Source organism: Nakaseomyces bracarensis (assembly GCF_045282275.1).
Source record: "Nakaseomyces bracarensis strain CBM3 chromosome Unknown Scaff13_0, whole genome shotgun sequence".
NCBI lineage: Eukaryota > Fungi > Ascomycota > Saccharomycetes > Saccharomycetales > Saccharomycetaceae > Nakaseomyces > Nakaseomyces bracarensis.
In genome coordinates, this window is record NW_027263959.1 from 2,548,734 (window position 1) to 2,575,578 (window position 26,845).

The window sequence follows — 26,845 nt, forward strand, 5'->3', positions numbered from 1 at the left end:
AATCTCACATTAGCGATCAAAATGGAAAAAATACAAAAAAGTTCAATTTAATGATTTACTTACGTAAACCAAAATAAATCCAATTCAAAGGTCTTTAATAACATCGAAAGTTATAAAAAAACTAGCTACAAACTAAGTAAAGTTCCTTCTCGTCAAAGTTTAGCCAGCTTAGGAGATATATACTTGGCCCAAATGAGTATTAGGAAGATTTTTGCTGGTTTATCGAGGAAACTGCATGCTCTTCCTACAAACATCAATAATAGAACAAATCTTCCAAATAAATCTGATGACGATGATATTAATAATAAAACTTTTATAGACAAAAATTTGATAGATGAACAATGGCATAATGATTTTGATAGTTATGAGAACAAGTATAAAAGGAATCGGATATATAAGAGAGCTAGCATCCTAGGTCTAATTTTGTTTGTGGTTCTTGCTCTAATAACCGCATATTGGCCGCTGTCTGGTGTTGACCTTCCGAAGTGCCAATCTATTTATATGTATCCATCATATGCAAAAGTAGAAAGTTTTGATGAGAGGTACACACCATTGGCAAAGAAATACCACTTATTTCTTTACAGAGAACAAGACTTGGATAAGAATCCAATTGAAAACGAGAAAATAAGTTTGAATGGTGTGCCTGTACTCTTTATTCCCGGAAATGCTGGAAGTTATCGCCAAGTTAGATCAATAGCCTCTGCATGCTCTGAATTATACTTCAAAAACAGTGAAGAACTGAAAAATAAAGACTCTCAAAATCTGGATTTTTTTGCTGCTGATTTTAATGAAGATTTCACTGCATTTCACGGAGGAACTATGTTAGATCAAGCAGAATATTTGAATGACGCTATTAGGTATATTCTATCCCTTTATGATAATCCTAACAATATTCAGGGTAGTGCAAAACCTAGATCTGTAATAATACTTGCACATTCAATGGGTGGTATAGTTGCACGTGTAATGCCCACACTAAAAAATCATATCCAAGGTTCCGTGCATTCCTATATAACGCTTTCATCACCCCACGCTGCTGCTCCAGTTACTTTTGATGGGGATATTTTACAGCTATACAAACAAGCAAACAAGTTTTGGCGAACACAAATAAATGATAAAGAGTCATTTATTTCAAAAAACGTCTCCTTAATATCTATTACTGGAGGTATTCAAGATACGATACTTCCTGCTGATTATGCAGCAATAGAAGATATAATACCGTATACAAATGGGTTTACTACGCATACCAATACTATACAAGAAGTCTGGACACCTATAGACCATTTAGCTATTGTTTGGTGCCGGCAATTGAGAAAGGTTATCGCGAAATACCTATTAGAAAGTGTAGATAAGTTTTCTGAAAGTAAAATAAAATCTCTTAACGAACGTATAAACCTTGCATCACATTTATTCCTCTCCGGCTTTGAAGACTTTGATACTCCACTACTACCATATGAAACCACCGAATCGCACGAACTTACGGATACAACAATATTTCAAGATTTTCAAGATAAAGATATACTAAAAATTACCAATGAGAACTATCCATCAGATATAAACCATATAATAAAAGTGGATCAATTCTCCGATAAAGTATTGTCAATATTTACAAATATACAAAAACCACTACTATATGGCTGCGATTATGATACAACTAACGGTAGTAAATATATCTGTCAAAATATTGACTATATGTTAAATAAAATTCCAAAAAAATTTAGTACAGATGAAGAAACGGACACAGAATATAATAGGTTACTGGAACTCAATATATCCAAACTGAAAAAGTATGATATAATTTCTTTCAAATTTCCTGAATTAGATCCTTCCTTTAAATGCGTTTTTTATGCCACTGTTAAGAATATTCAAAAGGAAGAAATTAATATACATCCTTGGACATTTTTATTCAAATCTTTGAAACTAAAAACAAACCCAGGTAATATTGTCACCACATGGAATTTCCCACATTTGTGGGATTCAATAATTGCTTATAAGATTAGGGTTAATACAGAAGCTGAAAAATTAGACTTTTCTCCTTTAATGAGACAATCTTTACACGAACCATTTGAAACCAAATGGCATATAAATATATTGGATACTGTAAGCAGTATCAATTTCCATAATATTGCACCATATATCCCATTGAATAAAACAGTATCCAGACCATTGATGATATCAATAATCACACCTGTAGAGGAGGACTTTGAACTAAGAATGGATATAGACTGGATTATGTCACTGAAATTACTGTATATTAGATATCGACTTGCAATCGCATCTCTACCTATTGCAGTAATTTCCTTAGTTCTAGCTCTACAATTCTTCCTCTACAACAAGTATACTGTTTTTATATCTTTTGACTCTGCCCTTGCCCATTTAATTTCAAAGTATATTAAACCGCTACTAACTTTTATTCTGGTTCTATCTCCCATTGTCAATATTGAAAGAGTTCAACAAATTCTTTTTGTGATTGATCCAGCCCATCTCAATAAACCGTATATGGATAACAATAAAGATATTGTAAATAATTTCTTTGTTCTTGGTTTAAGATCCGCATGGTTATCATCCCTTGGTATATTTTTCTCTCTCATGGCGGTAGGTTTGGTATCGTTATTATATTTTACTATTTCTGTGCTGTTGAAGCTATTTGTACTTATTACAAACAAGTTTCTATCTACCAATAATATTAAAACTAATACAAGAAGTATAATTACTAAATGGAGGCTCATCTCAATTAGTTTACTGTTGCTGTCCATTACTATTTACATCCCATATCAAATGGCATTTATAATTGCTCTAGTAATACAAGTAATTAATTGTATTAAATCATCAATGATTCAGAAAAAATCACTAAAATATGCCAACTTAACAAACTTTAACAATTCCATATTGATCCTGTTTATTTTTATTGCAATTATCAATGCCCCCATTATAATAGTCTTCATTCACAACGTTGCAATTCATTGGGAAACTACGTTCAGATCACAACATAACTGTATGGCCATAATACCAATTCTTCTTTTAGTGAATAATAACTCCCTAATGAGGATGCCAAATATTTCTGACAATAAGAGAGACAATATTATTACCGTGATTTTGTTCATTTACTTATCTGTTTTCTCCTTACTATATGGTGTCAGGAACTTATACTGGTTACATCATGGTGTGAATATAATATCCTTGTGGCTGTTCTACCTGACAATCTTCAGCAAAGGTCGCTAACGCTCTAACTAATGTTGACTCACTATTCTAACCTAATCAGTTTTTTTTTTTTTTTTTTTTTTTTTTTTGCTTAATTAGGTTTGGTATCGTTATTGTATCTTACTATTTCTGTACGGTTGAAACTATTTGTACTACACATTGTTCATGGCTATTATTAGTGTTACTATTCCATTTGGAATAAATTAACAAAATAATATAAGATTTGATAGAAATATAACTCGCTGTGTGAGAACTAAACAAAATAATACAAAAGAAAGAAATACAAAATCACGTATAGTGAGAATCTAATAATCAGAATTCATTACCTCATTATCGCTCTGTTGCGGTTTATTCCACAATATCCGAGCATCTTCAACATTGTCTGACAGGTAGTTATTGTTTCTTATCGTTAGGGGAGATTCTGATTTCCCACTGCTAGTGTCAATCTCATAGATTTCATGATTATTGGATTGTTTGATCTCATCTACCTCTAAATTAAACGCTGTGTTTTCCAAATCTTCTCCAACATTCCTAGTTCTTCGTGGGCTAAAAGAATATAACTTTGATTTAAAAGTTGAAGCCGTCAAAGTAAAATCATCTCCTATTGTCTTAACACTAGAGTTTTCTGTGAAGTACTTATTAGACATACCGTCATGGTACGTAAAAGTGGTATTTGAGGAATTGCTAGCAGTGGTTGCCCACATCGAGGATAGTGGTAACGATAGTACCACTAAAAGATTGGCAACGGAAATGATTGTATCGGTTGAGATGCTGCCATTGGTACTATAAGCAACAATATATAGCATTGATGGAACCATTAATGAATGACAAGATATGATCAACAAGATATGAAAAGCATCGAACTGTTTCAGTCCTAGATATCTTCTTGACCTCACAGCGAATACAAGTTTAACTATCAATATAATTGTCATGATATTTATTGACGAAGCCAACAGTATTGTCGAAACATTGAAGTAAACCGCCTTCACATATAAGGTGCCACTGTAGAATGCAATCATGGCCTTAATAGTTGTCGCAAGATACATTACAGTAGTAGTAATACCGAAAATACAACAGAATATAAATATTGGATTACCGATATAGCCAACTTTTTCAGTAAGCAAGATTACTCGAACTTGAAAAACTAATGATATTTCAATTGATGCCACTAACATCACCTGAAATATGCTTGCTGCACCATATACATGTGTATTGTTCTTGGTCAGGACTTGTGGAAAACCTGTCATTTGAAATGTCATCGATGAATAATTTGATAAGGCATATTTCATATTGAAGCTAGAGTGTATTACAACTAGTATGAGCGATATTTGATTTACAATAAAAATCGGTGTTTTCCGAGTGCTGGAGATTAACCACATAATAATCGACGTCATCATTGCAGCACCACAGCGCACCCCATAAATAATACCCAATCTAACAAATTCCTTCAATATCTCATCAATCTCACTAAAAGCCATACTATCATTATAACTAATGCTAGATGTGAAATAGACTAGACTATCTTTTGGCTTATACGACGAATTATAATATAGATCGATCAAACTCATTTTAAGTTTGTTTCTTCTTCAGCTATGTTAAGTATAGTGATATTTTTTTATGTAAATAATTATCCATATGATATCAATCATTGCAGCTATAATGAAGAAGAGATGAGAACCGCTATTATAAGATGTTAAATATATATAATCTTGAATTTATATAATAGAATATTAATACATTTTTATAGCATCAAATACACATGTAAATTACCCTTTTTGGTTAATTACATGATCTTCAACAAATGGCCCTTTTCAATTGATTTTTTAGCATAGCGAAGCCTCATAGGGCTCTCATAGCATGTATTAATAGGTGAGTTTTTGTGTGTAAGAACATGTTTTGAGGTGCTAAGCATTAAAGTGCAAATAAGTGAGCAGTACTATGGTGTCTGCAGAGGGAAACGTTTCATTGAAACAAGAGTTAAGGTCTGCTGTGAATGACAGGGATGTATATAGGTTAAAGAGGTACGGTAGTAGCCATGGGTTTCAGGAACATGCTTTAAGGCGAGCTGCTTGGAAACTGATAATAGATGAACAATATGACTCAACAGTACCTAGTGCAGATAGGAAGAGTTCAGTTCCGGAGAAGAAATTGTATTCGCGAGGTTCTATATTTAGTCATCATATGGAAAGAGATACGGTAGCAATCGATAAAGACATAAAGCAGATTGACTTGGATGTTGAAAGATCTTTTACTATATTACAAGATGGCAAACAGAGGAGGTATCTTCGTGAGGTGTTGCGGACTCTCCTACAGCAGTTTTTCAAGAATAACCACTTATTGAGTTATTACCAAGGGTTTCATGATGTAGCCTCAGTATTTGTGATGGTATCTCTAGAAAAAGCTAATAAAAACGAATCAACATATGCGGAAGACACTAACTTTGTCAAAAATAGAGAATTATCTCAAGAAGTTAATGAGGAAAATGATATTAATGCTGTTTTATCAGACGTTTCACGAGAAATACAAGGGAACTATAATGGAGGGGAAAATATAATAAAACATGAAGAAGTAGAAGTTGCCGAAGTCACAGATTATTTACAATATGAAACGAAAGATGAAGAAACCCTTTATAAATGCTTTGAGGCATTCAGCTTACTGTATTTGAGAGATTTTTTAATGGAGACATTAGATTTTCCAATCGATCAGTTGAAATTAATACAACACTATATCCAAAAGAAAGATGCTGAGCTATGTGAAAAGTTACAATTGGACAAGATAGAACCATTTTATGCCATATCTTCAATACTTACTCTTTACTCGCATGAATTGAAACCTGCCCTTGGTGATGAAAATAATAAACTGTTTCAGATTTTCGATTTAATAATATGCCAGCAATCAATGTTCTTGCCATTGAAATTGTATTCTACATTATTTATTCTTCATAAAAACGACATCCTGGATAACTACGAAATAAACATCGAAAATTTCGACAATGGGGTTGATCTGATACATGCCGTTATCCAACAAATACTTCAAAAGAATTTATTAGATGAACAGAAAAGTCATAAAGCTTTCACTGAGGCACTTAACATTGTTAGAAAAGCCCCAGAAGGAGCTCCTTTGACCATTACTTCCAAAGTGGTTAACAAATTTAGCCCTTTGCTCACCACAGCCTCAGGTATTCAGCAGAAGTTTAATAACATACAGATGATTGACTTAGTCAGTTCACAGGTTCATTTACATGAAAAACTACAAAAGTCAAAGAATAAGAACAAGAAGCGGATAAAATCGTTGACATTCCTTACATCTATACTAAAGTACAGGTCCGAGACTCAACTTCTATCGCCATTAGTCAAAATGTCCGTTATGATTGGCGTATTAGCTGTGCTTTTACGCTACTCCAGCCATAGAAAGATATCATTCGACTTATTAGCTAATAAATATATCACAGAATCCTACAAAAAGATCCGTTCACTTAATATTCTGGGTCTATCCGGAAACATAAGAAGCATATGGACTGACCCAGTTGATCTTATCCTCGGGATTCACAAGAACTTACATATAGATACTCCAGGCTCACCCAGATCAGTTGGAAGGCCCTGAAAAATTACCGCTCAACACTTATATAATACAAAACTGCATATACTTTGGCATTTAGTTCAATCAAGATTATGTTTCAATTGAATTTTTATTTATGTTGTGGCATCCATATAGTCACGCCCGATGAGCACATAGTGAAAAAAATACATATAAATATATATATATATATATATTCACCAAGTTATCAAGTTGGACACTCTTGAATAACGACATTATTATATTTCTTATATAAGAATCGGTGTAATAGATATTTAATTTAGCAAAGTTATACCTAACAAATCTATATCGTCAAGTTAGAGAAATGGCTGAGTATGCTGTCGAGGTTGACAATTTGACCTATACGTTTGGGGAGTCATCTGAAGCTGCAGTGACTGACATCAATTTGAAAGTACCATGGAACACAAGGACTTTGGTTGTTGGTGCTAATGGTGCTGGTAAATCTACGTTATTGAAGTTGCTAAGTGGTAAACATTTGTGCCTCAATGGCAAGATTAAAGTTAACGGCTTGGATCCATTCAGTCCACATTCAATGGTGACCGAATTAAACCGTGACCTCGAGGAAAATGATGATGGTTTTGGAAATAGAAGTGAGTGCCAGGTTTCTACCTACCTGGGTACTGAATGGTGTCACATGAGCATTATTAACAGGGATATCGGGGTACTGGAATTACTTGATAGTATCGGATATCAATACTTTAAGCAGAGAGGTGATAAACTGATTGATATTTTAGATATCGATGTGGCATGGAGGATGCACAGGCTAAGTGATGGTCAAAAAAGGCGTGTCCAGTTAGCTATGGGTCTTTTGAAGCCTTGGAGAGTCCTATTACTAGACGAAGTTACTGTTGATCTTGATGTCATTGCTCGGTCTAGACTTCTAGACTTCTTGAAATGGGAAACGCAGAATAGGAAATGCTCTGTTGTATATGCTACACATATATTCGATGGTTTGGCAGCTTGGCCAGATTTTGTTTTCCATATGCAGGCAGGAAAGATCGTATCTCGTTTGGATTACAAAAACGATGTCAAATTCCGTAATGCAACTGAAGACTCTGAGGCCAATGGTAAAGTAGCCGTTCATGAAAATGGAAACAGGATTGATATTGTGAGATTAAATAGTCTACATCCCTTGGCAATTGAGTGGTTGAAGGGAGATCATCCCAAGATATCACCTGGTCTTTAAACAAGAGAGCGTATAAGCTAACCTCGTTCAAGAAATGAACTCTATATAGATGTAACGACCGCTTTGTATAGCTATGATCAACTCTATTTTGTAATTAACATAACTGTTTCTAATCAAAATACAAATATTACTGCACTTGATTGCCTTCGTCTCATAGCCCTTAATACAATCAATATACTAGTAAAGGCGAGTTTGATTTTTGTGCATGCTGGAATGTTCTTGCGATGAGCTTCTATTAACTGGATTGCTTGCGTGTCAGGAATAGATTAAGAACAAGTATTATTACTATGAAAGACAATGGAAATCATTATCACTGTACTCAATTATAAAAACGCATTATACTTCTAGGCTATATGATCTCGGATCAGGAAAGGCAGATTATAGCATTCACGAAATTTGCAAGACTTTATAAAGATGGTGAATTCGCCGTGAAGGTACTTTCAAAGGATCACTCCATACCACCACATAATGTTCGACAGGAGTGTCAGATTCTTAAGAAATTGAGCACTAGTGAAGGTTGTTTAAATGTAGTCAAGCTTATTGAAGAAAGAGTTCTTATTGACGATGTTGAACTTGTTTTCGAGTACTATCCATTTGATTTGTACCAGTTCATGGAGTCGTGTTATATTCAACCTCAGAAGAATAATCCATACTATTCTCTAGGTGTTACAAAAAGTGCTAGCACTGTTGGAAGGCAATATGACAACAAGTTTGACATAGACCGTTTTGCCAAAGATTTTATGCTACAGATAGCTAATGGTCTAAAATACATTCACAAAAATAGTATTATACACAGAGATATCAAACCCCAAAATATTATGCTTCGGCCAATACAGGATAGCTTTAGACTAATAATAATAGACTTTGGTATATCTTACGATATTACAAACGATAATTCAGCAGAACCTGCTAATTCTAAGATAACCGACGTCTCAACGTCTATTTATAAAGCCCCAGAACTATTGTTTAGTGTTAAAAACTATTCCTTCGCTATTGATATATGGGCCTTTATGATCATAATATCACAATGGTTTACTGACAAATCGGATACTAAGAACTATTGTAAGTCTTGTTTTGATGATGGTTATCGCCCAGGAGATATGGATGGAAGCGAAATAAAGTTAATCTTCTCAATATTCGAAAACTTAGGGGTGCCAAGTATAGAACAATGGCCAGAACTTAAAAGTTATGGTTCCCACGAAGTCTTTGAAGGTTTTTTTGGAAATAGCGAAACCTCGAATTATATAGCTAATAAAGATGAAGATGCGAAGACATTGACGTTTAAAAAATTATTTTCACGCATCGATGAGCTTAAAGACAAGAAATATATGACCAAACTGTTAAAATGTTTATCAGGTATGTGCATATACGAATCTACTAAAAGGATAACTGCGTCTGAGATCGTTCACATACTTTCCAATTAACTTAGTCATATGATATATTTATCATTCAAAACTATACAAATAACTGCATTTTCAATAAAGAGTAGAATCTAGACGTAGAGGTAGAATTCTGTTATTTATTGCCAGTTGAATATATGCAAGTAAACAAATTAATGAATATGAAAATACACATTACAAAAGTAACCCATTAAGACTAAGTTATTATGGGAACATTTGTATAGAATATAAATAAGAGCTTTGGATCACAAGTTAGGATAAATACCTGGTCAATATTTTGTCATATAATTATGTGTGTTCCTTTAGTAGCTTGTAGCAGGTTGGTATGTACTCAACGCTTGGATCACAGGCAGTGACACCCATATGGCCAACACGGATATATTTAGTTGAAATAGATGGTAGAATACCTCCAGCAATAACAACTCCATTTGCTTTTAATGCCCCAATAACCTTTCCTGGTTCGTCTACGTAGATGGCAGTTAGACCATGAGCTGCACACTCAGAGGGGTACTTTGTCACTAATTTCAAACCAAGCTCATTTGTTACTTTGTCCTTGAACCACTTACTGATTTCGGCATGTTTCTCCCACCTTGCTTCTAGACCGTCTGCCAAAATTTCTTGGATTGCAACGTCCAAACTGTTAATAGCTTGAATAGCAGGGGTAGCAAAATATTTTGGAGTACCAGCTTCATACCCCTCCATGATTGGAGTCCATTTCTTTAATGATGTGAAAAAAGATTTCATCTTGTATTGGTCAGACTTTACAAAATCAATAACTCTTTGGCTCGCCATGGAGATACTTAAGCCCGCTGGTGCACCAATAGCCTTTTGTGAGGCTGTTAAACAGTAATCTATGTTCCATTTATCAAATTCAAACTCCTCGCAACCAATAGAACAAACACCGTCTACGACAATGTAAGAATCTGGGGACTCTTTGTGGATTAAATCTGCGGCAGCCTTCACATCAGTTAGAACCGCAGTAGAAGTGTCAACATGCGTCAATGTGACGACTTTATAATTCTTCTTGGAGAGTTGGGACCTAATAGATTCTAAAGGTACAGATTCACCGGTCTCAGCGGTCAATTTATCAACATTAGCACCGTATGCTTCTAAACATTCTGCGAAGAAATCAGAAAATACACCGGTAGACACAACTAAAGTATTATCACCTTGGTTTATTAAATTAGCACCAACAATGTCCCAACCTAGAGTACCAGAACCAGCAATAACAAAGGCTTGGCCTTTCTTTTCGTCAGCCCTGAACAACTTTCTTGTGTTCTTTAATGTTCTTTGTAGAATTGTACCAAACTCTGGAGAAGTATGAGAAAGAGATGGAACATCTAGTGCCCTTTGAACACTGTCGCTAAGGATAACTGGTCCTGGAATTAGTAATGTATCAACTTGGTTTGACATGTTTCTTTTTAGTTGTGGAGTAATTAATCTTGTTAATCCTTTAAAAGTATTCATTAACAAGTACGACAGATAAAAATCTAACCAGTAGTAATATAATAATTTAATACCGGCTTTTAAAGACTAGGTAATTGTCAAGAGAAATCGTTGATAAATAGTTCTTATATAAATAAGATATAACAGTGCTTAATATTGAAATACTCATCTCCTAAAAAGACCATCAAATTTAAACGTGGGGGTGATGTCCCCAGCTTCTCCCATTTTGATGGGATGAACAAACTTAAATTCTAGGTCATATCATCAACAGTCATATTACTGTATAAGGAGAAATGTACCAATTCTAGCCCTTTCTTACTCAAAAATACTCAGAGAATATCCCTTTAAATTGTATAATCTACTGAACGAGTCCTTGCGTAAACGTCATCAAATATAATATAAGGGTAAATAATTGTCTCGAGAGTAATAACCTATGAAATGGGACTTAACAGAACTTAACTTACTCTTCCGATCGGATGGGCCGTTAATTCGGAGATGGATGTTGTAATTAACAAGGGTCCAATCAGGAAGCGAGAGAAAGAAAAATAAGGGGAGTATATACTAAAAAAGATAACTAAAATAAACATAACAAATATCTAATGGGATATAGGTCAGTAACCGTTTAGTGATATAGTAAGAGTTTACAACAGTACTATTTGAGCGCTTCTGATCAACTATTCTATATACTTAGTTCAATTTGGCATTATGTGACAAGTCAATATAACAATCGTACTATCATATCATATTTTCGTAACGTAGACTTAGTCAGGCCCCACCTTTTTAAAGCTTCTTTAGGAAACTTCTATCTTTACAAAACGATTGTAATATCTATTAGACATTTAAATATATAGAAATAATATTATATATAAAATGAAGATGTTTTGTAAAAAAAAAAATAAAAACAAAAGAAAGTGTCCCATGGAGATCAGAACTCTATCCAACTTGGCCCACAAAGGATTGAATTCTGAACTTGCTCTGCTCTAGTAAAATACACTGGCCATGTAAAATATTAACATAAAAATGTGAAAATGAAAATCATCGAAAAGTCTAGTTCTTAATTGAAAATCGAAGTAAAAAGTAATCAGAAAAAAATAATTGGTAAGTAAATGTAAAAAAAAACCTTTGTAAATCATAGAAGAAAGAAAGTGTTTTATTTTTAAGAGGATAAATAAAAATTAATCTCAAGTTAATTTTAAAATTTGTGAAATAAATCATAAAGAAAACAGAGAAAATTAGAAATCAGTAGGAGTAGCAACAAAACTTGAACGTCGAAAAGAGGACGAAGTCGATCCTCATTACTAGTGTGCTCTCTTGAAATGTTCTAAAACAAAGTGAATAAGTTGTGGTCAAAATAAACGAGTCTTTTAAACCAAATATTTCTTCTTGTATAATAAATAATACAAGGAAGAAGTGAATTAACGTCAGTAGTTAAAATATAATTTTGACAACGTCTGTAGTGAAAGAATGACATCAAACTATTAATAAAAATAGCTTCATTCATTTTTGGTAAATTGGAATAAAATATACGAGCGGTAGAATAGGACAAATAGAAATGCGGACAAGCGAGGCTCAGATGCGAATAATAATCGATATTTATTATCTATCGGTCGCAGCTAACTGGGGAATTGTTAGCGCGCCTCAAATAGATTTTGTATAAGTTGATCCAACATCTTTACAATATGCCTCAGCTATTGTTTTCTAAATGGTTCTACCACGATACAAATATAACCCCAACAAACCATCGGTAACAACAATATTTTAGTAAAAAAATAAAAGGAGGAGGTATGCTTCCTCTTGAAAAAAAAAAAAAAAATAGAACAAAAATTAATTGTCATATAATTTTAATTTTAAAATCAAGAAAAAAAAACACCGCTCTGTAAAAGAGATAAAATTGTTCTCGCAATGTTGCTTACCTTCGTTCATCTAGCAGTAGAGAATATATAGGAAGGCAACAAATCGAAAACATCTCCTTGTCTGAATGGAATTGACTGCGCATCAGGCAGGTCATGGACTGGTCGAATAAGAAGATTACGTATAATAATAACTTTGTGACTGAAGGAATTAGCTCTGGTAAAAAAATTTTTTTAACTTTTCAAATCTACATGAAATTGGTGAGTTTGCGTGTGTGCAATTATCCAGGAATTTATTTGTCAACAAAAAAAAAACTTTGATGTAAAGTGGGTATAGTTATTATATTTTGGATGCTATTAGATGCTCATCACTTATGTACAAATGGTATCTTTCAACTAGAGTATAGTTGAAATATTACCAGTCATAGCGAGAACATTTTGGAGCATACTTCTTCTTTTCCGTCCATAGAATTTTTAAATTTCTTACTCCAACTAATACACAGACCAAAGTGCAAAATTCATGCAGTTGAACTTGTAATAACAGTTGAATAAAACATTGTAAGAAAAAAAATTTCTTTTAAAAGATTCGAAATCAAAGGATAACATTATAGAATGACAAATAAGTCATGCTGTAATGAAAATGACTCCTCTGAAATCACGCGAGACGTAACAATGTAGATTAAAAAATAAAAAAATCTTTTAACCTTCAAAGTAAAAAGTCATCACTTACCATCTTCAAATTTAACTCATAATCGATGTCGACTTCACTGTGAGTACACAGGAGTTCGTCTTCTTCATATGTGCTAATGTCCATGGCTAGGTCTGTAATCTGTTCTGGATTACGCCCTATGTCTTCAACAAACAGACTGTTGATACTGTGGTTTGGTTGATGTAAAGCATTGATTTGGGGATTGTGGTGATCAAACTCGTATTGATTATTAATTTCAAAACTGTCTTCACTAGTTTTAGTACTTTCAAAGTCACCTAGAATGAAAGGTTGGTAAATTTCGGAGTTCAAGTGGGTTGATTGCCACTCAGATGGATTGAACAAACCTTGCATAAGAGCTTGAGAGACAGTTTGTCCCTGTGTTGGTTTGAAATCGTACTTGTTTGGCGTTGATGTAGCCAAAGATACTGGCGTAGCTTCAACCACAGATTTCTTGCTACCATCGGATTCACAGTCAGAGGAACTGACATATGGTGAGATGGATTGAGCAGAATAGCCTGAAGTCACTGGAGTTAATTGCTCGGTGCTTCTGGCTGGTGTTGATTGGATTCCGTTGTCTTCAGATTTAACACGAATTTGTTTCTTTTCCCCAAAAGAAACTTTCGTGTTGCTTTTATTGTCCTTACCTCTAATAGACGCTTCAACTTCTGCTGCCCAACTCGCAGCTAAGGTAGAAGAGGAATCAGTGTTCCCGGTAAAAGAAGAAGTATTAGCGGCTGGGGTAGAGGACGACAAGTCCGTATCTTGTTCTAACTGAAGGTAATTGTCCCACATACCTTTGTCAGACAGAAGAGACTTGATATCAATTTTGCTCTGAAGTTCATCAACGATTTGTTTCATAACACTGCATTTTTTTTCTAGAGTAACGACGTAGTTACGTTTTCTGTCTCTAGACTTCTGAGCAGCTTTTCTGTTTCTCAAGATCCTTTGGATTTTTCTGATCTCTTTTTCCTCCTTGGTCTTGGCTCTCTTTCTTGGAGGCATCCAAGTTTCGAAACCGACCGTGTTTTCTGGATTCAAGCCGTTGTCTTGCTCGACGATAGCGTCTTGTCTGGTGTTGTTTAAATCAACAGGATAAGACATCTTTAATGAATGTAACAAAATAAATTGCTTTTATTAATAAAAATATTATAGGCTGTTGTTTTGCTAATAAGGAAAGACTTTTAATAGGTAAAGTTCAGGTAAAATTATCAAAATTAGAAAAAAAAGGTTAGTTTGAAAGTAATTTTTTCAGGTATTGATAATAATTAAAAAGACGAACTTAAAAAGTAGCGTTAAAAGTTTAAAATATCCTTAAAAGGGTTTTTTTAAAAGGGTTTAATTTTTTTATTATTAAAAATTTGTTGTAATCTTCTCTAAAAAGTAATCAATACTTTTTATTTAAAAGATAGGGTTAGGGTTATTGAAGAAGTAATGAGTTCTTCTTTTTTAAAGGCAGTTCTGGATAATTTTATCTGTTAATAAAATAAAATTAAAACCAAAGCTGGCACACACGTAAAAAATGGTAGTCAACTAGGGAATTTATATTATTCCAGTTGTTTTTATTATCTGAAACTTTTTATTTCTTTTGGGGGATAGAAAATACAAAAAAATAGGACTTTAATTTTCTGGGTAGGGAAAATAGAGTACTATTCTTAAAATTAATTTTCAAAATTTAAAAAAATAAAAAATCAGTCAAATAAAAATAATAAAAATAAAACTAATTTGTTTTGAATTAGGGTCAGTTTTATTTCTAGTTGGTCTGATATCAAAAATATTGAAGCACGAAATATTTAAAAAAATATGGGGTAGGTTATTTCCTAAATTTGCTTCAATGTAGTGGGTAGATTCGAAAAGTTAAAAAAATAAAAAAAGGAAGAAGGGTAGATGGATCTTTCTTTTTTTGGGTAGGTTATATCGTCTTTGAAAAGAGCTAAGTGGTAATCTTTAAAGGGTTAGTGGAAGTGGAGTTCTTTTTTTTTTGTTGGGTGAATTTTCTTTAAAAAAAAGATGGTATAGGTTAGTGGGTTGGTTTTTTTTGTAAAAGTTGGTTCTTGAGAATTAAATTTTGATCCTTGGTTTTTTTTTTCAATAAATAAATAAGAAGTAGTAATAAAAAAATAATTAATAACAAATAAATAAGATATATTGGGAGGAAAAAGGAAGTTATTGTGGGAAAAAATGAGATATTCAACTCATATTTATATATTATTATTTTGCAATTTTTTTAAATTTCTTGAATTTGGTTTTTCAAAATTACTTTCATTTTCTAGTGTACTTCATATCGAAATTGCTAGAAAATGGCATAGAAGAAAATACTTTTTTTGATTTTTCTTTTTTTATTTTCTATCCAGCTTACCAATACGGTTGATAAGAAGGGAAGGCAGATAATAAAAAAAAAAAAGATCGGTATTAAGAGACAAAATTAAAAGATAGACATCTATAAAAGAAGAGAGTTCTTTAGTATCTTCTATGGTATTTTCTAATAACAAGCACTATATTGTATAAGTTAAGCGAATGTCTTGTATAACAAGTTTTTTTTAACTTTTCTTTTGCCTCGAATACTATTTGAATATTTTTTTATAGAAAAAAAATTATACATTCAAGGGAAGCCATGGAAATTTAAAAATAAAGAGAAATAAAGATAGTAAGAAGGAAGAGGTTGGAGGGAGGGGGGGGAGGAACTCGGGGGAGATAGAAACAGTTTCTTAGGCCGAGATTAGCATAAATCTAGGCCAGAACCCACTTCGCATTATTCCGTTCCTTTAACGAAGAACTATACAAGAGCGAAAATCTTTTCCGTTTAACACTATTTTTTTACCTGCTTATCGATTTCGGTTCTCAGATTAGAAGATATAGCCGTAGTAAATGCATGTTCCTGCAAAATAGTTCTAGTTTGCCCACTTAATCCATAGAACACCATCTGATTTTCTTTTCTTTCTTTAATCTAAGAAAATACCGCTAAAAATAAAAAGAATAACAAATTGCAGTAAGAACTATTATCATGACTTTTTGTAACAGATACAGCCAGACTTTATTTTTACTTTCCGTGTAAGAACTCTATTTTAAACGCCTCTGCGCGGGTTTTCTCCTTTTCGCCCCCTCCCCCTAGTTTATCTCTATCAAGCGGTGAGTATTTTTATCTTGTAAAAATGTCAATTTTATTTTTTTATTTTTTCGCTTCGTTTTTTTCTGGATTTACATCAACTTCCCTAAAAATAGAGATTTTCCAAGCAAATGCAGAAAAGCAACCAACACGAAAAAGAAAAATAACACGAATAAAAAACCTTCATAAGAACGAAGATCCCGTTAAAAAGGTGTTTTTTTCCATCTTACTTTCTACTGCTATCTCAATGATAATGTTGTATGTTTTTTTTTGTTATTTCCTTCTAAACAAAGACTTATTTAAGGGTCGTGGGGGGGAGGGAAAGTTCAATAAGGAGATGCGCACTAATGGAATAAGGATATACCAATACTTGATTGGAGATTGTTTTTTGTTTCTTTGTAGGTCCATTTCTCTAAGAAGGATATAACTTATCTCAGAAGACTTTTCCTTAATGATTTTCCCAAAAAAAAACAACAAAAAAACAAGAACCCTCTTATGTCATTAATATGAGAATAAACTACAATGACAAAATTCCTAAATAGGTATAGTAATAAGTTTCAAAAAGAGAGCTGTACCAAACCTTTCTTGAAACTGCTGACTGTTCGAATTAACGGGGCCGTCTCTGTGCTACGATAAAAAGAATTTTTCCACTAAAACTTAGTTTATCTTCTCTTGTGGTTGTTTCATCTTTATTGTGTGGTGTATTGCTGTTCTTGTAGGTTTATGTTGTTTTACAATCGATTGGTGCAGCAAAAAGACTGTAGTAAAGAGGAAACCCTTGCAGAAAAGAAATTGTTCAACGGCATTTTTTCTCTAGGGAAAGTTTTTGGGATTTACCCATCGGGGTAGTCAGCAGTCAGATGACCGCTAACACACTCATTGAATTAAGGGAGACAGTGAAAGTGCCGGACATATGTGTGTAATCAGTCGACACGATATATTCTGTGTAATTTGCGAGTATTGCTTAGAGAACTAGGTAGTCAAGAGAACAAAATTTAATGCGAAATTTAAAAATAAGAAACCAAGGAAAAATGGTGACTGTTTTAAGAGCTTACGTGGTTGAAAAAATAAATTCATTTTGTTATGACATTATATCTCCCCGCGATTATTATAGGAAGAGTACTATTGTAAGCTGGTCTGTGTGAGGTGCAGTGGTGTGATTTTATGCGGCCACAAGAATTGTGCAATCATTTAGGGCAGGAGAATTTCGATTACAGTTATAACTATGCATTAAAATAACGTAGCGTGGTTTTTTTTTCTTGACAAATAGAATTTTTTTTTTATAATTTCTTTTTTTCTTCTTTGATATGAACCGTATGCAATACAAGGTTCTTAGCACCGGCAAAGATGTACGAATGATTTTAAACAAGAATTAGATATGGGGATTTACGAAAAAAAGGTATGTGCCTGTACCTTCTTTTCTGCGAGTTGGGGATTCGGAAGGAAGGGGGGTGAGTAAAATGGATTAGAGAATAGAAGCCGAGTGGGATCTTTTCTTACGGAATTTTGAATTTATTTTTTTTTCTTCTTGAAAGTCAAAAAAAATACTGGACACATCAGCACTGGGTTATCGTTACTTAGACGGATATAGGATATTAGAAGAGGTGGGGGGAGGGAATATTTATCTTCTCCGTTATAATGGAAATTTGAGTTAGAATAAAAAATTTTTAATAAAGGTTAAAATAATAAGGGAGCTATGGGTACTTAGTAGGAATTTTCCATTTTTTTTTAAACCCAATTGTTTATCAAAATATTGATATTCGACCCGCATGAATTTAATTGCCACGTATTCCGGTGCTTGCTTTTGTCCTTCATTAATTCTCTACGAGATGCATTTAAGCTAAAAGACATATAAAAAAATTATCAGATAAAAGGCAGTGGGGAGAAAACTCATTACTTTTCCTAATTAGGATAACTAATGAGTTTCCTTTTCCTATAACAATGCTTTTTAACCGTTTTTCTCTCAGCTGTGGCTAATGCCATGGTGTTCACTTTGACTCAATTACAAAAACAAAAATGTCTACAAACAAACACACTATAACTAACAAATAAGTGTATAGAAAAACTAACCCTGACTCATATTATGTCATAAATTGTAATGATTATAAGTATAAGCATTTGTAAGTTGATGCTTTCATTCTTACGGTGAGCATTAAAAATATTTCTTTTAATGTTGCAGAAGGAAGACTAAAAAAGCAGTGCCTAAAAAGATAGGATTGGTTGTTCTCGCCAAAAAAATTCAAATAAGCGTAGACAAATGCTAGTTCTCTCTATTCGTCTGTACAATACTCAGAGACTTCGACCAGCACAATTTTTATTGGCTGAGTTTACTAAAATATTTTTTTTTCTTATTCTTCTTAAGTTCACAGTATTATAAAGCTGTTGTTTTTCTTGTACTTTTTCTTGTTCTTTTTTCTTATTACCGTAAGAAATTGAACTTTTCGTTAAGTCATTTCTGTTAGCCTTTCATCTTGGTTTATCCCAATATTGTCGGCTATTAGAGACTCTCCCTGCCGAAAATTATTCCCGAGTAATGTTTGATCACTTTTGTTCTCTTTGTATTTTCAGGTCCCCCCATTTGGCTTTTACAATGATAACAGAGAGAAGATACAACCATATTTCCTAAAGAATTCATGATGTCTTAGTAATTGGATAAGGGCAAATTCTTGTTGACCCAAAATGGAAAAAAATTAATTTCCATTTTTGAACCTTAATTGTTTTGTGGGATTATTTTATTTTATTTGGGTAGACATTCAACCCCCTTTTTAAACTTTGACGACTGTAAAGATTAATACTACTTAATTTGAGTTAGGCTATGTTCAAATTACGAACTATCATGTTATTTTTTACATTGTTCTATCCTTACGGACTTTTTTTCTTTTATTGAATTCAAATAAAAAACTTTCGATTGTTGAGGCTATTTTTTTAAATTCTTTGATTTCCAAATGCTAAACAAGGTGAAGTAGTTTGTGAAAATGTAACCAAAAAAATGTTAGTAAATTTGTTTCTTTATGTTTCCCTATTAACTATAGAAAAAATATTTTTTATCCCTTATCTATAAAGAATTTACTGATTGAAGTAGAGAAAATGAGACTGAGGGAATTGTTTCCCACGTAGAATTTATACCGAAATAGGATAACAAATATAGTATTCGGAACGATTAATTTCCTTTTTGATGTAGTAGTTCTGTTAATTTCTTGTCATTATAATGTTTAATCTTTCTGGTGTTACATAATAGCAGTTAAGGAAATGATAGTTTAAGGGATTTACTAAAACAATATATATATATATATATTATAAATAATAATAATGTCAATTGATTCTTCTTGGAGAAGTATATTTCTCATCGTTATTATTGTAGTTGCTTTAAGGTATGAGTACTACAATAAAAGTTCTTATATATCCTTCACCTTACAAGAATTCAAGAATTTACGTGATAACTATTCCAATTAAATTTTCCATATTAATATAAGATGAAAAGCGAAAAATTATTTCCGAATACAACCATAATATATATTGCGTAGATTTCATTAGAAGGTATATTGTTCTTAGTTGTCGTTATTTACAATATATTGTATATGCTAGAAAAAGAGTTGTGGTGCCGAAAACCCATATAGAGTGAGCATATATAATAACCACTACATCACTATTCATTTCACAACGAACACTTAACTCTTTTTTTGTCTTTGGTGTTTTCTCACAACAAGCACTAAATATACATGAAGCGAAACTCTTGTAGAATTCTATAAGAAGTATTTATTTTTTCCTATAGTTTTTTTTTTTTGCTTTCCTTTTGCATCGAGTACTCTTAAAAGTATATATATATTTAAGAGAAAATATGGAACTTAAAAAAAATAAAGTGAAATACTAAAGACAGAAAGAAGTGGTGGGGTATAGAACAATAGCTGGAACAAGATTATCAAGCAGCACACGGTATGACAAATCTACACTTGAACCCAACGTATTATATTTTAGTTTCGTTTTCGAGATTAAAATACCATATATTCGCCCGTAGAAAAGGTATATTATTTTATATCACCCAGCAATCATTTGAACATTTTAGTCTTTATCACAGCTGATTTACCTTCATCCTTGAAAATACCCGTTCGTTGGGTAAATTCATTGCAGAAAAACCTATTATAGCATGACTTTCTTGCAGCCATATTTTATTTTTACTTCCCCGTGTAACGTAGCTCTATTTAGAAGCACTCTACGGGGTTTTATCTAGCTTCCCCTATTTCTTTATTAAGAGAGGTAGTAATTTTATGTCTTAGTTATTTTCGTTATTTTCGTTATTTTCTGGATTATATCACTTTTCCCTAAAATAGAGATTTTCCAAGAAAATGCAGTAAAGCAACTAACAGATACACAACATGTATACAAAGAAAAAAAAATTTTTTTACGAAGATCTAGGTGAAATTTCTTTTGTACGAGGATCTAAATTGTTTTTGTACGAAGGTCCAGGTGAAATATATTTTTTCACTTCTAACGGCAGTGAAAATAAATATTTTCTTTTTGTTATTTCCTTCAATTATTTCAGTTAGGAATATTCTATCAGGCAATGCGCACTCGTGAAATTTCATGTTTGTAGTAAGTTGTTGATATTCTTGTAAGAACATTTCTTTCAATGAAGAGTAATATCCTCAAAAATTATTCTGAATGATTTTCAAAGACCTCTTATGTCATAATTTGAATATGACAAATTTTAGGTATAATTATCAATAAAAATAAGAGCTGTACCCACCTTTAAAACTGCTTACTGTTTGATTTAATGGCTCTTTCTGTGTTCAATAAAGGAATTTTCTTACAGGTTGGTGTTCTTGCTTTTATTTGATTGGCTGTATCATTTTATTGTGTGGTGTATTGCTGTTTGATTTTTTTATTTTATTTTCTTTTTGCTTGATTGCTGTAACAAAATCGCGTAGTAAATAGAAAAATAAAAAGATAAAAAGATAAAATGCAGAACTAGGATTTTTACTGGAAAAATTGTGAGATTTACATCTTTGGTTTTCCACAGTCAAATGATCGTCAATAAGATTTAGGTGAGAAAAAGGGCGAACTATTGCAAGTAACTGTGAACAATTTTTTTTTTTCAATCTTTCTTTCAAAAACCTTTTGCAGTAATCTAGGGTACAACGCAAACAAAATAACAAATTTTATATAAAAACCAGAAAAAACAAGAAAAATAATTATTGTTCAAAAGCTTACATGTGAACTCTCTCCGCTGTTATTGTAGAAAGAATAGTGGTAAATGGTATTGTGTGAGGTGTAAGGGTGTTATGCGGCAACAAGAATTGTGCAATTATTTAGTGTAGAATGCAAAGTTCGATGGGATACATAATCAACAATGTAGCATCTCTTTCTTTACAAATAGAATTTCTTTTTATTCTTTTTTTTCTATTCCTTTTATATTCCTTTTTTACTCCTTTTTATTCCTCTTTTTTTCCTCCTTTTCCTCTTTTACAGATAGTTGTTTTTTTTTCAGGTTTTTTTTCTTCGGTTTTTTACAGGCTGTAAGCAATAAAGGTTCTTGATATCTAAAAGACGTACGAAGATTTTCATCAGGACTTAGATATACTGTGTCTAATGAAAAAGTGCGTGCGTGTATCTTCTTCTCTATCGAATACTATAGGGGGGGGGGGGGGCGTAAAGAAGGGACTGATTTAGAAGTAAGTTAAATGCGTAACGGATCCTTTCTAAGCGAATTCTTTGAATTTATTATTTTTTTCTTCTTTAAAGTTAAATAAACACTGGAAACATCAATACTGGGCCCTCACTATACAGATGGGGAAGGGGCATTAGTAATTCTCTTCCCCGTTATAGAGTTATTTGGAGACAAAATAAAATTTAATAAAGGAGAGCTAAGGATACTTCGCGGGATTTTTTTTTATTTTTCATTTTTACTAAACAGTTTTCTAAGTAGAATTAGTTTTTTGCCGGAATGAATTTAATTGCCGAGTATTATATTTGTTTGCTGGTTTCCTTGGCAAGATACATATAATCGGCGGTTGGAAATCTTCATTTTCCTAATTAAGTGTGTATTTTCTTTTTCTAATAAAAGTGAAATTTAACCGCTTTTGTTGACGGTACTTCCGTAGTGTTTTAGTTTGGCCTAGTAACGCGAATATTACAACATATAACGTCAACTTATTAAGAAACTAGATTAACAATTTTTCATTTTCCTAATTAAGATATGTGTATTTTTTTTCCAATATAAGTGAATTTAACCGCTTTTGTTGATGGTACTTCCGTAGTGCTATTTTTACTTAGTAAGGCGAATATTACAATATATAATGCCAGTCAACAAGGAAACTAAATTAACTATTTTCTTTTTCTTCAATAAGAGAATTATGTATATCCTTTACCGATAAAAGTGAATTAAACTGCCTTTTTGAGTGCAATTTAAGTAGTGATCAAATTGTCATAGTAAACGATAATATAAGAAAAAATGTCTACAAACAATGAAACTAATCTAGCCATTTCATTTTCCTACTTAGAATAATTTGTACTTTCTTTTCCGTTATTAGTGGGAATTTGATCCATTTTGTCGAAGCTAATTCCGCAATATTTAATTTGTCTTTATTAAAAAACGATATAACAAAAAAATCGCCAACACATAGAAACTAAACTAACAAATCAACGTAGAAAATTTAGTAAATCGTCATACTTCATAACTGTGTAATATACAACCAAAATATATTGAACAAAAGTGAGTGGTTTCAAAAGTTATAGCTAGTATATATATTAAGAATTTTAAATAAATTTTTATTCCTTTTCATTATTTTTATTTATTAGAGTAAATTATCAGTTGGCTTTTTGTAGTTTAGATAAATTATTTAAGACTGGATCAGAGAACCATAGCTTATTTTATATATTTAAAAAATAGAAAAAAAACTCAGGTTTCATGGAAGAGGTGGATAAAAGGGAGTCTACTGCCAGTCCTGGAGTAAGCTCACAGTTCTTGTACGACAGCCCAGTCGATAACAGTAATACCAGTATAGATATCGAGTGTTATGGGTCAATAGAAGCAAGCCAAGGTCCTTTTCTTAAGTATTTGAGGTATGTGGCCCACAGGTGCAACCGAGTTTTACGAGCTGTTTTACTTTTGCGACCAAGGAGATTTGGATTTGGAAAAGTACTTATCTTCTCTATGATCACTACAACACTTCTATTGGTTTGGTATTCTGGTATTTACAACGACATTCCGTTGCTCAAAGCGTCTAGAAATATATCTGGTACAAATGGTGACTTTGTTTTTGAAAACGATATCGTTGATAACTATAGGGAAAACTGCGCCGGTAAAGGTTTTAAATGTCCAGATATTATGGAAGAATGGTACGTTGCTCAACACTCAATATCCAAATCTAGACCGAATATTTCCTCTAAAGGTGATTTAGATAACTATGACACAACTGATCTAATCGATATGCAAATCCCAGAATTTATGGCTACTAATGATTACATTAAAGACCGTGAATTCATTACAAGTATGTTGAAGAATTTTCAATCTAATGTTAATGGGATAGTGGGATCTGAAATTAATGACCTATGTCGACAGGCTACATTTGAGAATGAGATTTTATTTTCCCCGAAAACGGAGCCGATTCCTGAAGATCTATTCTCCTTAAGACAGAGACTAATAAAATCAGATCCAAGTTTCAAGGAGACCTTGGAAGCCGTGGCAAAGGATGCTGGATATTCAGATTTAGAAAGTGTAAATAAACAATGGTTTAGATTCGGTTCTTCAACACAATGGCTTCCTGAATACCAGTGCTATTTGGTATTCAGCAGAGTCTTGGTAACTAGAAATTCAATAAAGGATAATCCTACCGTCTCTATAATCACAGCACAGGCTTTTGATAGAAACTGGAAGGAGATTATTGGTAAACGTATCCCTTATTTAGATGTTCCTATACCGGATAATCTAAATGAGCTGCTTGACGATATTGAAAAACAGTTTCCATTCGATGAGCATTGTATTGGTGCTCATAATGAGACAATGTTAAAACAATGTTTAAGGGATATTGAGCAAACGAAAATGCTCATAGAGAACAAAAAAACAGAGATACTATCTAGATATTATAGGATATACCCCACGGTAATTGACGCTCCCTTTCAAGTGACCAGTCAAAGTAACTATCAAGGACCTGAAGACCCTAAACTCAGTATTAGAAGAAATAAAGATGGAAGATATGAGCCCATTGTACTATTCAATATGGATAATAAACTTTATGGTAGAGTTATGCATGTTGTTATGCCTCATAGAAAATACGTACCAGTGTTTCCAATTTATGCTATCGATAGAAAATTAGAAGGACAGCAGAAAAATTGGTCACCACTATATCACGACGATGATGGCGCCACTGATAACTCGAGGGGGTATGTTCATCTTGTGCAAAGCACTTCTCCTCTCACCATTATGAAATGCTCGCTAGATACTGGTGTTTGTAATTTTGTCTTTGATTCCGAAAACATATTAGGAAATAAAAAGTTTGCTACAAGTCTTATCAGAGGTGGTACTGGTTTTGTGAGGTTTCCACCTGTTGTTCCGGAGTTGAATGACAGAAAAATATGGGTTGGACTATCAAAATCACACTTGTATGAATGTGGAATATCAAAATCTTATTATAGAGCGTCTTTAACCGTTATGGAAGAAATTGATGGTAAATATTACATAAGTTTGTATACCGACGCATTAGATTTTAACAGGACTGTTCGGTCCTGGTTTCAAGACAGGCCAGGTGTTGCAACAGGTGTGAACGTCAGATCTCCGAATTCTATAATTTCATGGGATGTAGTAAGTCAGGATAACGACACTAAAGAATATGAGGATTATATGCAAATATCATTAAGTGAAGCTGATGAAATGAGTTATGTGTTAGTACTGAAAGGTGTTATGAATTACTTGATCAAATCTTTTAAAGAAAAAAATGTTGCAGATGTGATTGACTGGAAGTCTACTGATATAGAACTTCGAGCAGAACTTGCTGGGGCATGTTTTATCAATAAATTAAGCAAAGCATGCATTGAATACTCTAGGTTACATCCTGATCCATTATTTGAAGAAGAACGCAAGAAGAAAGAGGAAGAAGAATGCAAGAAGAAAGAGGAAGAAGAACGCAAGAAGAAAGAGGAAGAAGAACGCAAGAAGAAAGAGGAAGAAGAACGCAAGAGGAAAGAGAAAGAATAGAAACAGAAGAAACAATGGTAAAATAATAGATATAATCCATATTCATAATGATGTTCAGAAAATCGATGGTACATTACATATAGTGTAAATTATATCATACCACCATTTTTTTTTTATCACAGTAACGTTCACCTCAATTATATGATAGTTTGTAATTATAATATACTTTAGCTTAGATGCTTAATGTATGAATTATCTACTAGCTTAAAGACGTACTTGTTTTCTTTATTGGATTTCATACATAACATTAAATAAATCATTTCTGACGTCTATCGATAAGGACGAAATGGTAAAATCGTTTTTAACGTTAGCTTGATTTTTTATTTTCTTAGTCCAATTACCGATATTTTCTAATGAATATGAAACAGCTCTACAAGTTGTGCGCACAAAAAAACTCAAATAGGGGGTTTCTGAAAGGGACCAAACCTCGATTTAAAACGGGTTAAGTGTCTACGAGAAACAGTGAACAATTTATGTTGTTTGTTATTTGATTTTTTTTCCGTTTAATTGTTTTGTCCTTCTGCAAGGGTTCCTTTCAAGTAAATGTTTTATGTACTTTGAACTGAAGAGTGAAGAAGACGAAGGAAAACAAAAAAAGGCTAAAAAAAAAGAAATAAAAAAGAAATGATCGACAAGGTGCACGCTACCCAAGATAAGGCGTTTTTTATATTTTCGTTGCTTCCTTACTGAAATTTCTTAGGTGACTGAGATTTTAATTGCTACGTGATACAACCTAGGTTAACTCTTAATACTTAAAAGCGATTATTTTCTTGCTATTTTTTGCATTAATCTTCGACATTAGCATTGAACAGTTATAAAGTATAACTTCATTCAGAGACGCATATAAGTGTAGTTATTGAAACATACTTGTTGTAATTATAACTACTTTATATTAGTTAGCGTACTCAACAAGTATCTTTCTATAAGAGAAGGAAAGAAAGGAAGAAGAGGAGATTATTTTATGAAACCATGGGGGAAATGGGAATTTAGTAACATCTTCAAACTTCGTATTCTATCAACCTCAATAACTAGATCAAATTGAAAGGATTAGTTCGTACCTAATGCGGATATTGAGTCACAGCTGAATTATATAACATATAGCGATTGTTTCATAGGTTTATAAGTGTCACTACAAATCCAAAGGTATTAATTCTGCTAGGAGAATA

General features: G+C 32.7%; 8 protein-coding genes across 8 annotated transcripts; 5 read left to right on the forward strand and 3 right to left on the reverse strand.

Moving 5' to 3' along the window:
- Positions 1 to 192: 192 nt before the first annotated feature.
- BST1 (Bst1p) lies at positions 193 to 3,219 on the forward strand (the record flags this gene model as incomplete). The annotated part of the gene is made up of 1 exon (XM_071055320.1): positions 193 to 3,219. The coding sequence occupies one exon, from the start codon at positions 193 to 195 to the stop codon at positions 3,217 to 3,219; it is 3,027 nt and encodes a 1,008-aa protein (XP_070910013.1).
- Positions 3,220 to 3,503: 284 nt separating this feature from the next.
- Positions 3,504 to 4,766, reverse strand: STE2 (alpha-factor pheromone receptor STE2; the record flags this gene model as incomplete). The annotated part of the gene is made up of 1 exon (XM_071055321.1): positions 3,504 to 4,766. One exon carries the CDS (start codon positions 4,764 to 4,766, stop codon positions 3,504 to 3,506), a length of 1,263 nt encoding a protein of 420 aa, XP_070910014.1.
- A 370-nt stretch (positions 4,767 to 5,136) lies between these two features.
- Positions 5,137 to 6,801, forward strand: GYP8 (GTPase-activating protein GYP8; the record flags this gene model as incomplete). Its single annotated transcript, XM_071055322.1, has 1 exon — positions 5,137 to 6,801. One exon carries the CDS (start codon positions 5,137 to 5,139, stop codon positions 6,799 to 6,801), a length of 1,665 nt encoding a protein of 554 aa, XP_070910015.1.
- Positions 6,802 to 7,099: 298 nt separating this feature from the next.
- CAF16 (putative ATP-binding cassette family ATPase CAF16) lies at positions 7,100 to 7,981 on the forward strand (the record flags this gene model as incomplete). The annotated part of the gene is made up of 1 exon (XM_071055323.1): positions 7,100 to 7,981. The coding sequence occupies one exon, from the start codon at positions 7,100 to 7,102 to the stop codon at positions 7,979 to 7,981; it is 882 nt and encodes a 293-aa protein (XP_070910016.1).
- Positions 7,982 to 8,334: 353 nt separating this feature from the next.
- On the forward strand, positions 8,335 to 9,405 carry CAK1 (cyclin-dependent protein kinase-activating kinase CAK1; the record flags this gene model as incomplete). The annotated part of the gene is made up of 1 exon (XM_071055324.1): positions 8,335 to 9,405. The coding sequence occupies one exon, from the start codon at positions 8,335 to 8,337 to the stop codon at positions 9,403 to 9,405; it is 1,071 nt and encodes a 356-aa protein (XP_070910017.1).
- Positions 9,406 to 9,669: 264 nt separating this feature from the next.
- On the reverse strand, positions 9,670 to 10,848 carry AGX1 (alanine--glyoxylate transaminase; the record flags this gene model as incomplete). The annotated part of the gene is made up of 1 exon (XM_071055325.1): positions 9,670 to 10,848. The coding sequence occupies one exon, from the start codon at positions 10,846 to 10,848 to the stop codon at positions 9,670 to 9,672; it is 1,179 nt and encodes a 392-aa protein (XP_070910018.1).
- Positions 10,849 to 13,383: 2,535 nt separating this feature from the next.
- Positions 13,384 to 14,487, reverse strand: HAC1 (transcription factor HAC1; the record flags this gene model as incomplete). Its single annotated transcript, XM_071055326.1, has 1 exon — positions 13,384 to 14,487. One exon carries the CDS (start codon positions 14,485 to 14,487, stop codon positions 13,384 to 13,386), a length of 1,104 nt encoding a protein of 367 aa, XP_070910019.1.
- An 8,906-nt stretch (positions 14,488 to 23,393) lies between these two features.
- On the forward strand, positions 23,394 to 25,679 carry RNJ42_05163 (uncharacterized protein; the record flags this gene model as incomplete). The annotated part of the gene is made up of 1 exon (XM_071055327.1): positions 23,394 to 25,679. The coding sequence occupies one exon, from the start codon at positions 23,394 to 23,396 to the stop codon at positions 25,677 to 25,679; it is 2,286 nt and encodes a 761-aa protein (XP_070910020.1).
- Between the last annotated feature and the right edge of the window lie 1,166 nt (positions 25,680 to 26,845).